The following is a 13,526-nucleotide window of genomic DNA, read 5'->3' as shown; positions in this document are numbered from 1 at the left end:
TGGAAAAGTATTCTGATGCTTGCTACATTTGTATTAAACAAGCACCACCTTGGAGCTCACTGCTTGTCAACAAAGCAATGGCTATGCCGATAAAGAAAGGCAGTCAGTGGTAGCTGCTGCTATCGTTCTCAGTTTCTGCGACCACGGAGGCATGCTCCCAAGGCCTGCTGCAGCACTCAGAGGGCACAGGCAGATCTTTGCCCTTTGTAATCTTAGCGTCAGCGATGTGTGAGTGAAGGTAAGCACATATTTCAAACATGTGTATAAAGGTCAGATACCAACTCAAGTGTCACTCCTTGCCTTCAGCCTTGCTTGAAATAGGGTCTCTTGTTTTCTAGTGCAGCAGGTTAGCTTGTGCGCTTCTGGGAATTCTGTTTCTGCCTTCTATACTGCCATAGGAGCTGGGCCTATACATGCATGTGATACTACATCTAGTCTTCTGTGGGTCCTGGGAATTTGGACTCAGGTTCTCAGGCTTGCATACCGAGCACTTTATGCACTCATTTACTTCCGGAGCCTGATCTTTGACTGTCCTTTAAGAACTGGCTGGTTGCTTTCCCTTTCATTGAAGGCTTTAATTAGACACTTATTCCTTACAGATGCTTCATTTAGTTACATTGTAAGCATAGACTTTGACCAAAAGAGCAGGAAAAGAGGAGGGACCAGAGCCAGGCCTGCAGCTACCCTCAGTACAATATGATGCTTCCTCATAGAAGCGATAGAAGAATTATGCTAGTAATGAGAGGTGTGTTTGCATACACACTTTCTTTCTTTCTTCTTCTTTTTTTTTTGGCTAACTGATGATATTACATTTTGGAATGAGCCTTTTAGTGGACACATGTAAGGAAGAACTAACAGAGGGGATGGGTCTAGAGATGAAAATAATCCCATGGTATCTCAAGGCACTGATTTTGTTTCCCTCCACCTACCCAATCCAAATAACTTATTTAAATTCTGGTAAACACAGGGTTTGCTTATTACACCAAGTCCTTTTATTGTGAAAGAAATAACTCCAGTCTAAGAGGCTGATGATGTCCAGTCAGACGTGCAGGAAAGAAGTGTGTTTTATTTGAAAGTTTGTGGGTACTGCAGGCATGGATTCCTCACATTTTCTAAAATGCTAGGAAGAGTCCTTTAAGTGGCAAACTTGGGTCCAAGTTACCAAAATAGTTTTCTATATAAACTTTTCAGGAACACATGTGCTGTGAAAAAGATGTTTGTAGCACGGGGACTCCAAACACAGCCTGAACAACATTTATTAAATGTTCTTCCACACCAGGAAAGAGTGTCCTGAGCCATTGACAGTCAGAGCCACTGATGGTCAGGGCCACTGGTGACCAGAGCCACTGTGCACTTAGGTTAGGACTTAATGACTGGAGATTAAAAAAAAAAAAGAAAGAAAGAAAGAAATTCAATCACTTGCATTTGTTGGTAAAAAAGTCAAAAGGAGTTTGGTGAGAAAGACATGTTCCAGAAGCTGTGATTTGAGGTCAAATGGCTGAGCTCAATGTGAGACAGGGTGAGCCTCATTAAGAAGGGATCCAGACAAGGCAGCATGACCAGTTCAGATGGCTGCCTCTTGAGAACTGGTGTGGTTGCTTTCCTGAAGGTTTTAATTAGAAACTTAACTCCTTATGGATACTTCATTTATTTCCGTTGTAAGCATAGACTCTGGCCATAAATGCAAAAAGAAGAGCAATGAAAGCCAGGCCTGCAGCTACCCACAATGCACAGTCATGTTGGAACATCTGCAGCACAGTTCTGGAGTATGCAGAGTCATGCCGAGTTGCAACACAGGTGTCTGAAGTTGAAGTCAGATGATTCCCAAACCTATTTCTGAATTCCTATAAAGAGAAAAACAGATAAGAAAGTATTTTTCAGGAAAAAAAAATCCTGTAGTTATATCAGCCATGGTTTTTTATTCTTTCAACCCAGACACATTTGGAGCTTGGAGCTACCTGGATTAGAACACCGTCTTGTTTATTTAGACTTCGTAGAAGACATTTTGTTCATCAAACACACCCTTGAGGGCAGACACTCCAAGGTGGTCTGCCATTGGAGGAAGGCTGAGCCCATCTCCAGGTAGGCTGGGTGACCAGAGTGACCCAACACATAGAGTTCCCTCCATTTGCTTTGGTATGCTAGACACAGAAAAGCTGGGACAACCTAGCTAGAGCACAGTGCAAGGTGTGATTCAACACAACTGCTCTGCTTTTAGGGGAAGGCTCCACTCAGCAAGGCGTCTAGTCTGACATGGGGAAAGTGGAAGGAGGGAAACTGCTGCTCTCATGGGTTTTAATATTTTGCAGCACTCTACTGTATGAGATTATTTACATTATAAACCTCCTTTCAAAACAATGTCCCCAGATAGCATGGACACCCCTGCTGGAACATGGAGATAAGAGAAACACAGAGGGTGGGAAAGAGGCACAGCATGGCAGAGGGGGTGCATGTGTCAGTGAAGGCCCAGTTGCCCTTCAGGAGACAGCTCTTCTTTGAGGCTGGCTCCTGTGGTGTTTGGGACAAGAGAACCACTGGGTTCTCTTGTGCCTCCCTTCTGAGCACTTTGACAGTCCTGAGCACCCCTTCTCCACTGCAAACACCGGCTGGGGCCTGAGAGTGCAGAGATGTAGAGGCATATCTTGGCAACCGAAGGAGCGGGACATACTAAAGACCTGAAGACATCTAATTAGGACAAGGCAGAAAGACTTGAATAACACGAAAGAAACAAATTGGCGTCTGAAGAGATGTCTCAGTGGTTAAGAGTGCTTGCTGCTCTCACAGAGAACCCAGGGTTCAGTTCTCAGCCCCGCATCAGGCAGCTCACAACCACCTGTAACTCCAGCACTAGGAGATCTCATGTTCCCTTCTGGGCGCAGAGATTACTGCACTCATGTGCACAAAACCCCGAATAGATATACACACATACAAACAATTTAAAACAGAGGGGAAATGTAGAAAGGAAGGCGATGTTTATGACCCAATTTCCAACCTAATATTTACACCTGATTCATGTGGGAGAACCCTTGCTTTCACTGTAAAAGGCCAAAGGGGAATTTAAAGTCGCTGCTACCATGGTGACTTTCTCAACACCAACTACAGTCTTTGTGTCTGCACATCTCAGACATTTGGGCCCATCCTGCCCTGCTGGTCTCTATGCAGGGGAGTCTTTGTCAGGGAGCCACACCCTTCAGGAGACAGCTCTTCTTTGAGACTGGCTCCTGTGGTGTTTGGGACAAGCTTCCACTTCAGTTGACTGAAGGAGCTCTCAAGAATGGCACTCATAATGGGTTTGTAGTTTTAAAAGAATCATTAGAAGTTATTTGTATGAAACTGCTATCAAACCTGGAAGTCTATTGATGTATTCAGTCATTTTGGTAACTTGGGCATATGTCAATCAAGTAATGGTGCCTCCATTTGTCACATGAGTCAACTCACTCGCATTCCCATTCATAACTGTGCTCTTGGTAATTATGTTCAGAGCTATGTGTATTGGAGGTGATGGGTTCTATTTTATATGACGCCTTGGCAAGGAAAAGGTGGTTCTCAGCCGAATGAACTTCCCATGGCTGGGGTTTTATGGGAATGTTGGTTCCAAGAATACTGAAATAGCAGTATCTTCACTCTTGCTCCTCTGGCCTGCTCTATGTTCAAACCCATGACTATGGTCAATCTATAGGAAGACCACACCACATTACAGTGCTCTCTGAGGATCAAAAGCTATGTAACAAACCAGCACCCCAGGACATATCTTCAAAAGAATGCTGCTTACTGAGAAGCTGCCCTGGCCAACTCAGATTTACCTGATCTGTAGGATGAACAAATGTAAATGGAGAAATACTAGGAAACATAACCTCTCTAAATAAGAACAAGATGTAAGGGAACTGAAATGGAAGAAAGACAAGCCTGATGAAGAATTTAAAAGAACAATGATAAAAGGTACCTCAAAGCCTTGCATAAAACTGGTAGAAAGATTGGAGCAGAAATAAATGAAACATACATGAAGACAGAAAGCCTAATGACCTATGTTTGATCTCCAGGACTCATACAGTAGGAGTGAAACTGATGACTGAAAATTGTTCTCAGTCCTCCACATGTGTGTAGTGGTACACACATGCAAGCACACATACACAATAAAACAAAACAAAAAACAGGAGTAGACAATGTCAAGTTTATCCTGAATGCAGATGATATACTTCTATACATAAGAACACCTGAATATCTATCTGGGTTTTCTATATGTCAATAATGAGTTTGAGGAAAAAGAAATTAACAAAGCAATCCCATTCACAAATAGTTACAAAATACTTGGGGATTAAACTAAGCAAGGATGTGAAGTATCTCTGAAATGGAAATGACAACAAACAAACAAATAAAGAGACAGGCACATATACACACAACCTCCCAGGTTTTTAGTTTGGTAGAATTAATGTTGTTAAATGACAATACTATCAAAAAGACTACTGAGACAATGAAATCCCTGTCAGAACTCAATAACTTTCCTCAGAAGACTAGAAAATAAGCCTATAGTTCCTTTGGACCACAAAAGCTATATTAAGCAAGTAACAGATTTGGAGGCATAATTTCCTTATTTCAAAACATATTGCAGAGCCACAGTCATCAAAATAGCATGGTACTGGCAGTAACATCAACTAAATCTCTAAAGTGTCCATTGGAGAAGAGATAGCATCTTCAGGAAATGGTCCTGGGAAAATGGACATCTACATGGAAAACATTGTAATTTAACGACAATGTCTCATTTAGTACCAAAACTCCAAATAAGCAAACAACAAAACCCAATACAAAATATATCAAAGACCTAAAAGTAAGACTTGAAACCCCAAAACTACTTGAGAAAAACACAGTAGTAATTCTATACACTGGTGCAAAGGATGCTTTTCTGGATAATTCCTTAAGATCACAGAGAACAAAAGCTGAAACTGGCAAACATGGGGACATCAAATTAAGAGGCTTTTCAGTATCCTACAGAATGGGAAAAGATCTTCACAAACACCACACCCAATAGAGGGCTGATTTCCAAATCAAATAAAGAACTCAAGAAACCAGACACCAAACAATGCAATTTAAAAATGGTGTACAGATCTAAACAGAGAATTCTCAACAGAAGAATCTCAAATGGCTGAGAAACACTTGAGGAAATGTTCAACATTCTTAGATCAGGCAAATGCAAATCAAAACAACTCTGAGATTCTATCTTACATCTGACAGGATGGTTAAGCTCAAAAAACAGAAGCAACAGCTTGTGCTGGAGAGGATGTGGAGCAAAGGAAATACTCCTCCACTGCTGATGGGAGTGCAAACTTGTACAGTACAGCCACTTAGAAAGTCAGTATGTTTGTTCCTCAGAAAACAAGGAATCAATCTACCTCAAGACTCAGCTACACCATTTTTGGGCATATACCCAAATGATGCTCAATCATACCACAAGGACACTTCTCAACTATGTTCATAGCAGCTTTATCTGTAATAGCCAGAACTTGGTAACAACTTAGATGTCCCTCAACTGAGGGATGGATAAAGAAAATATGGAACATTTACACAATGGAGTATTACTCGGCTGTTAAAAACATGGATACCAGGAAATCTGAAGGTAAATGGATGGTACTAGAAAAAATCATCCTGAGTGAGGTAAGCCAGACCCTGAAAGACAAACATGATATGTATTCACTCATAAGAGATATTAGCTATAAAATAAAACTATGCTATAATCCACAGACTCCAGAGAGACTGGGTAACAGGGAGGGATCATGGGGAGACACCCAGATCTCCTTTGGGAAGAGGAAGAGATTTGGTGGATTGACTCAGGATGGGTAGGGATGGGAATCTGGCACAAGGGAAATCTCTTAGGAGCCTACAAGAAGGATCCCAGCTTAGACTCCTAGCAGTGGCAGGTATGTAGTGTGAATTGGCCATCTCCTGTGACCAGATTGGTACCTATCATCAGAGAGTTGTCATCCAGCAACCAATGTGTTGTCATCCAGGAACATGCTGTGCTTTGTTGGTACTCATGGGAGTACCTTTCCTAAGCAGAAATGGATGGGGAGTGGATTGGGGGGTGGGAACAGAAGGGGGTAGGACACTGGAAAGTAGAGGTGGGGGAAGAGAAGCTGCAGCCAGAATATTAGCTAGCTATCTAGCTATTTAAAGAAGCCAGGCAGTAGAGGCACACGCTTTTAATCCCAGAACTCAGGAGACAGAACTCTCTGTGAGTTCCAGGCCAGTCTGAACTATAGAGTGAGTTTCAAGATAGGCTCCAAAGCTCCACAGAAACAAAACAAAACAAAAACAAAGAGGTTTTACACAGTGAAGACCCAATACACAGAATGAGAGAAAACCTGTGCTAGCTATTCACTGGACAAAGGGTTCACATTAAGAATATGTAAGGAACCCCAAGTACTTAAAACAAAAGGAAATGAAACAAGCAAACAGCTAAAGAGTGGGCTAAAGATCTGAATGGATTGTTTGCAAGAAATACAAATGGCAATATTGTGATTTAATAAGGATTACGATAAACAGGCCGAATAGATGTTTATTCAGGGAGAAATAACTTACAACCTAGACAGATGAACACCAGCAGGTTCCACTGGATGCTCTCCTCGTCCACCAGCAAGAGCTCCTCCTCAGACCTAGTTCTACTGGTCACTTCTGCCCCTGATTCCACCCCAATGGGCATGGTCAGTGCCACAGAAGGAGACAAAGTGACTATCCTGCTACATGGCAAATCCATGAAAAAATTCCTAGTATCATTAACAATGAAGGAAATGCAAGTAAAAACCATAATGAGACATCAGCTGACCCTAGTTAGAATGGATATAACAATGACAATTGAAAATAACTGATGACCATAACTAAATCTCCAAATAAAGACGCTGGTGAGGATGTGCAGAACAGGGAATTCCTGTAACATCAGTGTTAGAAATGTACCATAGCATGCCTACTATGGTGAACATGGTGGCGGTTCCTGAGAGAATCGAATTCAGAGCTACTGAATCAAATTCAGTCCCATTTCTGGGTGGATAGCTAATATAAATGAAGTTGGAAGCAGAAATCATGATCATAAAATAGTGGGGCTTTTGTTTTGCATGTGAATGTGTTGTATTCAAATGTGTCTACCTGTTCACATGTAGAGACCAGGGGGGTAATGCTAGGTGTGTTCCTTGATTGCTCTCCACTTTATTTACTGAGACAGGGTCTCTTGCCGAATCCAAAGCTCACAGATTGAGCTATCCTAGCTACCCAGCTTGCCCCAGGGGTCCCCTGCCTCTGCCTTCCAAGTCCTGGGAAAACAAGCTGGCACCAAGCCTACTCATGTTTTTTATGTGGGTTCTAGGTACCTGAACCCCAGTCCTCATGTTTGTGTGGCAAGTGCTTTATCCATTTAGCATCTCCCAAGCAACAGGGCATCTTAATAATACAGACTGTATATAGGTGAAACTATTATAAAAGGACAAAACGAAAAAGGATAAAAGTTGACACACAATAGAACAGTGAATATATTTTAGAGAAAAGCTTAACTGTGGCCAATAGTACCAGAAAAAACCAAAACCAACCAACCAAACAAACACAAAACAAAACAACAGAACCTGTAAGGCCCAGACTTTTCCTAAACCCTTTCTCCCTTTCCACTGGAAATTCTTTTCTTTTCAACTTTTTACTGATTCTTTGTGCATTTCACTTTATGCATCTCAATCCTACTCATCTCCCCATCCCTTTGCTTTCGCCCTCTGCTCTTGCATTCCCCCCAAACAATTTAAAAGTAAAACCAAGCAAGCAAGCAAACAAACAAATAAATTTCAGCATGGGAGTTGTAGTGTGGTCCAGTGAGTCACAAGTGTATCCTCCAGTCCACATGTCTTTACTTGTAAGTAAATTCATTGCAATGACTCACTGGTCTTGCTTGAGGCCTCTGGCTTCTGCTATTCCCTCAACACTGGCATCCTCTCAAATATCCCATGGTTGAAGTGTATGAAATGGAGATCCACTAGTTTTGAATCTGAAGGTCTGGCCCCTTCATATGCCCAAGCAGTTCATAGATGAGATGGGTTTTGGGGCAGCTACATCATATTTCTGGTTCCCAGCCTGCATGGCCAGAACCTGTCAGCTTTCCTTCATTATCATCACCCAGGTGAGCTCTCCAGCACTGTCCCAGCTAGCTCCCCTAGTGTAGCAGACAGCAAGGAGCAAGGCCAGTTCTCCTGCTCTCACACCCTCAGGTCCAGCTCACCCACAATCACACCCTCAACTATCACCTACCTGCATCTCCTATGCTCTGTCCCTGGCACAGTACATATCAACTTCATGAGTCTGCTTACTCCTGTCCTACCCCATGGGCATTCCTGAGCAGACCTTCATTTTTCCAGTAGATGCTCGGGGTCTGGTATCAAGGAGGAGGCAGTGCAAGCTGAGTAGATACTGAGATATTTACTGGTTCCTTAGGATCACATGTTCACATTTTATGTTATATAAACATTCTTTCTGTGGATAATGCCATTTGCCTGCTGTATTATTAGACCATCAGGTACAGGGACAAGTTCACTGGTGAGGAATTGGCATGATGGGAAGGTTAATCTCCATTTTCAACTAGATCTAGAATTACCTGGGAGACAAAGCTTGGGGCATATTTCTACCCGAAATAAGGGAGGTGCTATCCCATGGGCTAGGAGTCTGGGTTGAATAAAAGAAGAAAAATGAGGAAGCCAGCTATGAACCAGCATGCATCTCTCTGTTTCTGACTGCAGATACAGTTGACTAGCAACTTCATGTCCCTGCCACCATGCCTCCCTTTCCTGCCATGACAGACTCAATTCAGTTTTCAAATCATGAGCCAAGACCACCTTCCTTCCAGTTTTCAAATCATGAGCCAAGACCACCTTCCTTCCTTAGGTTGGTTAAGTCACATACTGTGTCACAGCCATGAGAGAAGTAACTCATACATGCTGTAGACTAGTTTCCTTATATGACTTTAACAAATCACCCTGTATCTAAAGTATTAGACAACACAAACCTATCCTTAGATTTCTATAGGTCACATGTTCTAAGATTTTGCAGTAAGTAGGGATGAATTCCTTGCAGAGGCACTGGAAAAGAATACAATCCTTGCCTTTCCCAGGTGGTTAAGAGAGAGTTTGTGGCCCCACCTGTGGCCCTTTCCCCATTTCAAAGCTGGTAGCCTAGAGATGGTGACTTATATCATGAGAATTATCCTGGGTTCATCCAGAGTAATCTCAAGGATCTCTTAGTCATTCTGCAAAGTCCTTCTTTCTATGATAGGCAACATGCATGCAAGCTCCAGGGACTAAGGTGCTAGCCTACTGTACCCACACTGCACAGTCCTTCATGCTTTTCTCCCTGCAGTGTGTGTACTCAGCTCTGGCAGACTTCTTGGCACAGGAGAATACATTCAACAGAATTGCAGTGCTCACACATGCCAGAGAGGCTGCAGGCGGCTGTGTGACTGGCTGACAATGAAGCATCCTGGGGGAGGAAATCAGGAGACCTTTAGGGCCTAGCCTCAGCTAAGCCTTTTCCCTCTAGCTAACATAAACCTGACTCTTCTTACAGTGAGACCTCTAGATTTGTCCTACAAATGGAACTTGCAGCCACCAGAGGCAGGACCCTGAGGGAAGGGCTCCTGGGGCAACCAGTTGCTGATTGATGAAGGGACATTACATTCTACTTACTCTTCTATGATCTGTATTTATGGTGCCAGCAGTCTTAAGAATTCTTTCCTTGGGAGCTATGTGGGTTTGGTCTCCATAGGAAGGAGGTTGGGTCATTTGGTGACTTCCCTTGCATTCTTACCAAGAGGACTGATGATGAGCTGGACTGTGCTTCAGAATCAGAAGGAAACAGTAGTAGCCGTATTTTTAGAAACTTGCCATGCACACAGTAGGCCTCTCATACTTTACACATTTTCTTTTTTGTCCTCCAAACTACCCAATGAAGGACTAGGTAGAACATAACTCTGTTAAGTCAGTCACCTAAGCCCATATGACGAATAGATAAGAGAGGCTAGGCTTTAGCCATACTATGCACAGCACACATCAGAGAAAGTAATGCCAGGTACCTTCTGGTTATCAAACTGTTAGGAACCCAGGTTTCTAGCAAATAGGCTTTATGCATCCTCCCTGATGCTGTACCCTGTGAGCCAATGTGTCATCTCCTGTTATTCCACAGAAGGCTATTCCAGGAAAGCCAGTCTCAGTTAGGCACAGCCATTTCTTTCTGCATGTCTACATTGAGACTGTATTTGTACAAGAAAAATCACTGGATTTTCCCCGAGCACACACATACACATGTGTATGCACACACACACAATCAACATGTTCATATTAGAACACACTGCAAAATGCATTTTAATGATGAACAGTTGGTCTGGTTCTGCTCAAATGAAAGATAGCCCTGTAAGAGAGTCACCACCTGCCTTCCCAGCTTGTACAGCAGCTTCTAAATGAGTTCTTCTGTCCCCGACACCTGCAGGTGTTGCCAGAGCCCTGCAATTACATTTCAGTGCCAGCCCCTTCCCTTGGACTGACAATGTCATTCCCCATGATTCATGCCATTAAGAGATAAAAGGATACACAGTGACCAAAGGCACCACACTATCTGTTATTCTTCTAGATGTTTTCTAAACTGGTAACATGCTACTGTCATAGGAGTCCTTGATTATCTCCAAGCCAAGGATGCTTCTAGTTCCTAATGTCTATGTTTAAGATGTTATATGCAGAGCCCATCAGCTTAAAAGGCACAGTGGAATATACATGACTAACAGACTGAAGTTAAGAATTAATTGGGCTTTTTCACTTGGAAACCTGTCACACAGTCACATGATGAGAATTCACCATGAACTTCCCTGTATCACTTTTAGGCATGAATGATTCAAGATCAGATATTATTGACATGAAGGTTTTTTTCTTGTTCCCCCAAAATGCTTAATTGCTATCAGATCATTAAAATTGCAAAGGAAAAAATTTAAATGCAAACATAACACAAAATCTCACTCTAATCTTAGTATCCTAGATGTTTTTTTAATCTTATTTTGGTGATAGCAAAGGCTTGTGTTTACTAATAAGATTCAGCATAAATTATTAAGCTATTGACTGTATGATCAAAGACATTTCAGATTATGTTCTGAATAATTTTTGCCTTGACATCCACCAAAGAAACAGATCTGATGTGTCCCTGCATGGCCTGGCTGACCCCTCTCTTTTAGGATGCCCACGCCTTGGATGTGGACTGTGCCCGGTGAAACAAAACGAAGCCCAGCATCTGCCTGTTACCTCATTACGACTCTTGGGGAGTCTGCATTTCATCTAATTCAAGAGACATGAAAAAAAAAAAAAAACTTCCAAGCTCTGAACTTCTTTTAAAGGATTGAAGACATTTCTTATGTGTAAATTTTTCTCATGCTTCACTCAGAAGCACAGTTAACAGCTTGAATTGCAAACTAAGAAGATTGGAGGATATGATGCTTGATAGGTCCTGTCTCCTAAGGGCTTGCTAAGCCCATGCACATGCCCAATGCAAGGCAGTATTCAAGAAAGAATCTCAAGAGTTGAGTTTTTGCTTTGACTATAAAATTATTTTCATGTCAGAAAGTGATTTCTACCACAACTGAAGTTTAATTCTTCAGATATAAACTTCAAGATCCACCTCTTGCAATAAGCATCATTAATGTAAATTGCTCGTTCATCCTTGACACGCAGGCAGGCCTCCACAAAAAGAAGGAATGAAGGGCTACACTTTGATCTAAAGTCTATAATCAGTGCCTAGGATAGTAGCAGAAATCTGAGGCCATTTATTATAAATTGGAGTAGCATTACTACAAGTTAAAGCTCCATAGGCAGGGTGGGAGACAGGAAATTTGAATCTAATCACCTAGTAAGAAATCCAATAGGTAAATTGCATTTCTCATGGAAAGAAAATTTTTATCTATATAAAATGTAAACATATACTGCTAAGGAACAGGTAGAAATCTCAGTGTTCATCAGTTTGTACTGCCCTCTCCTTGGTACCAGGCCCCGAGTACTGGAGAATAAGATCATGTTCAACAGGGCCGGGATGCATCACTGATGCATTCCTTTCAATATTCTCTTCAACTACAACAAGAGCCATCTTTACTCCAAAGGCAGGTACACAGCTGAAGATGCTGGGAAACACAACACTTGCAATCTTCCAATGAATCTTTAGGTAATCAATCAAGTAAAATAATTACTACTGCGAGCTTCTTTTCAACTAGGTAACCATGTTCCATTTATATTTTAAATGAAAAAGAAGTCATGTGTGATGTTAGTGTCATTGTCGTTTTTCTCTCTCGTAAGTTCTAGGCATCATTTTCAATGATACTAGCATTACGGTCTGGCATCATTTGGCTCCATGAGATGCACAAAGTGAATAAAGGAGGTAGCAGGTGTTATGTTGTCTCAAAGAATGCCATAAAAGATGAACTAATATATGAAAATTGAGTCACTGACTCATGGTGATGACAGACATTCATCTTAGAAAGTGCTAGAAAACTAGTTAAGATCATATCCATGGTATAAACTTACTGTAATTACACAATGATCAACCAGAAATTCACACCTCTGTCTATGTTCCCTCTCATTTCCAAAGTTCCATTATACATTTTCCACCAAATCCTTTCCTAGGCAAGCATTCTTTCTACTTTGAATATAATTTTTATAAAGTTAAAAAAAAACAGTCCTACCAAGTCACTTAAAATAACTGAGATAAGTTTAATATGAAGGTATTTCACTATTTCCAACACTACTTAAGGGTGGTAGCAGCCCTGAAGATGGTCCATAGTGATCCTTGCCTCCTGCCATTCACACCCCCGGGTCATACTTTCTTCTTGGATGAACTTACTAACCCACTTTTAGATAATCATACATGACAAAAATGATGGGTGTCACGTATGAAATGCACGTCCCACCCTTCTCATGTTCTCTGCTGCACATGGTGAACTGTCATTGTCACATCGTGAGCAGGATTCGATGCACAGTGCACCCAGGCAGTCCCTCACAAGGGACTGCAGTCTTGGCTGCCCCCACTGGTAATGTGAGGCACCTCCCTGAGCTACACTACATTTCTGACTCATAGAAACAGAGATGTAATAATAATGATTGTGACAGAAAGCTGCTAAGTTATGAGTTAATTTGTTATACTGCAATAGAAAATGAATATAAAGGATGTCAAGCAGAGGTCTAGAAACTAACACAAACACATGGAGAAAAGATGTACACATGTCTCAATTAAAAGTCCTAAAAATTAAAAAATATGGATTTAATATAACCAAATGGGAAGAAGAAATCTAAACAAATAAAGGAAACCAATCAGTGTAAAATCCATCTCACTTGTAATTAAGGATTGTGAACTAGAAACTCAAGGAGGTACTATTTAATATACATCAGGTGGGAAAAAAAATATAAGTCTAGGTGCTGGAGAGATGGCTCAGTGGTTAAGAGCACTAGCTGCTCTTCCAGAGGACCCAGCCACAATCCATACCA

General features: G+C 41.7%; 1 protein-coding gene across 1 annotated transcript in view; it reads right to left on the bottom strand.

The window, feature by feature from the left end:
* Positions 1 to 1,046: 1,046 nt before the first annotated feature.
* Cdkal1 (CDK5 regulatory subunit associated protein 1 like 1) overlaps positions 1,047 to 13,526 on the bottom strand; it is a 541,752-nt gene continuing 529,272 nt past the window's right edge. The window contains exon 16 of the mRNA XM_051194503.1: positions 1,047 to 1,844. Coding sequence (XP_051050460.1) covers positions 1,644 to 1,844 — 201 coding nt within the window. The 3' untranslated portion in view covers positions 1,047 to 1,643. The remainder of the gene's footprint in view (positions 1,845 to 13,526) is intronic.

Source organism: Phodopus roborovskii, unplaced genomic scaffold (genome assembly GCF_943737965.1).
Source record: "Phodopus roborovskii unplaced genomic scaffold, PHOROB, whole genome shotgun sequence".
Lineage (NCBI taxonomy): Eukaryota > Metazoa > Chordata > Mammalia > Rodentia > Cricetidae > Phodopus > Phodopus roborovskii.
The sequence above is the reverse complement of the archived record's forward strand: the minus strand, read 5'-3'. Positions and strand labels throughout refer to the sequence as shown.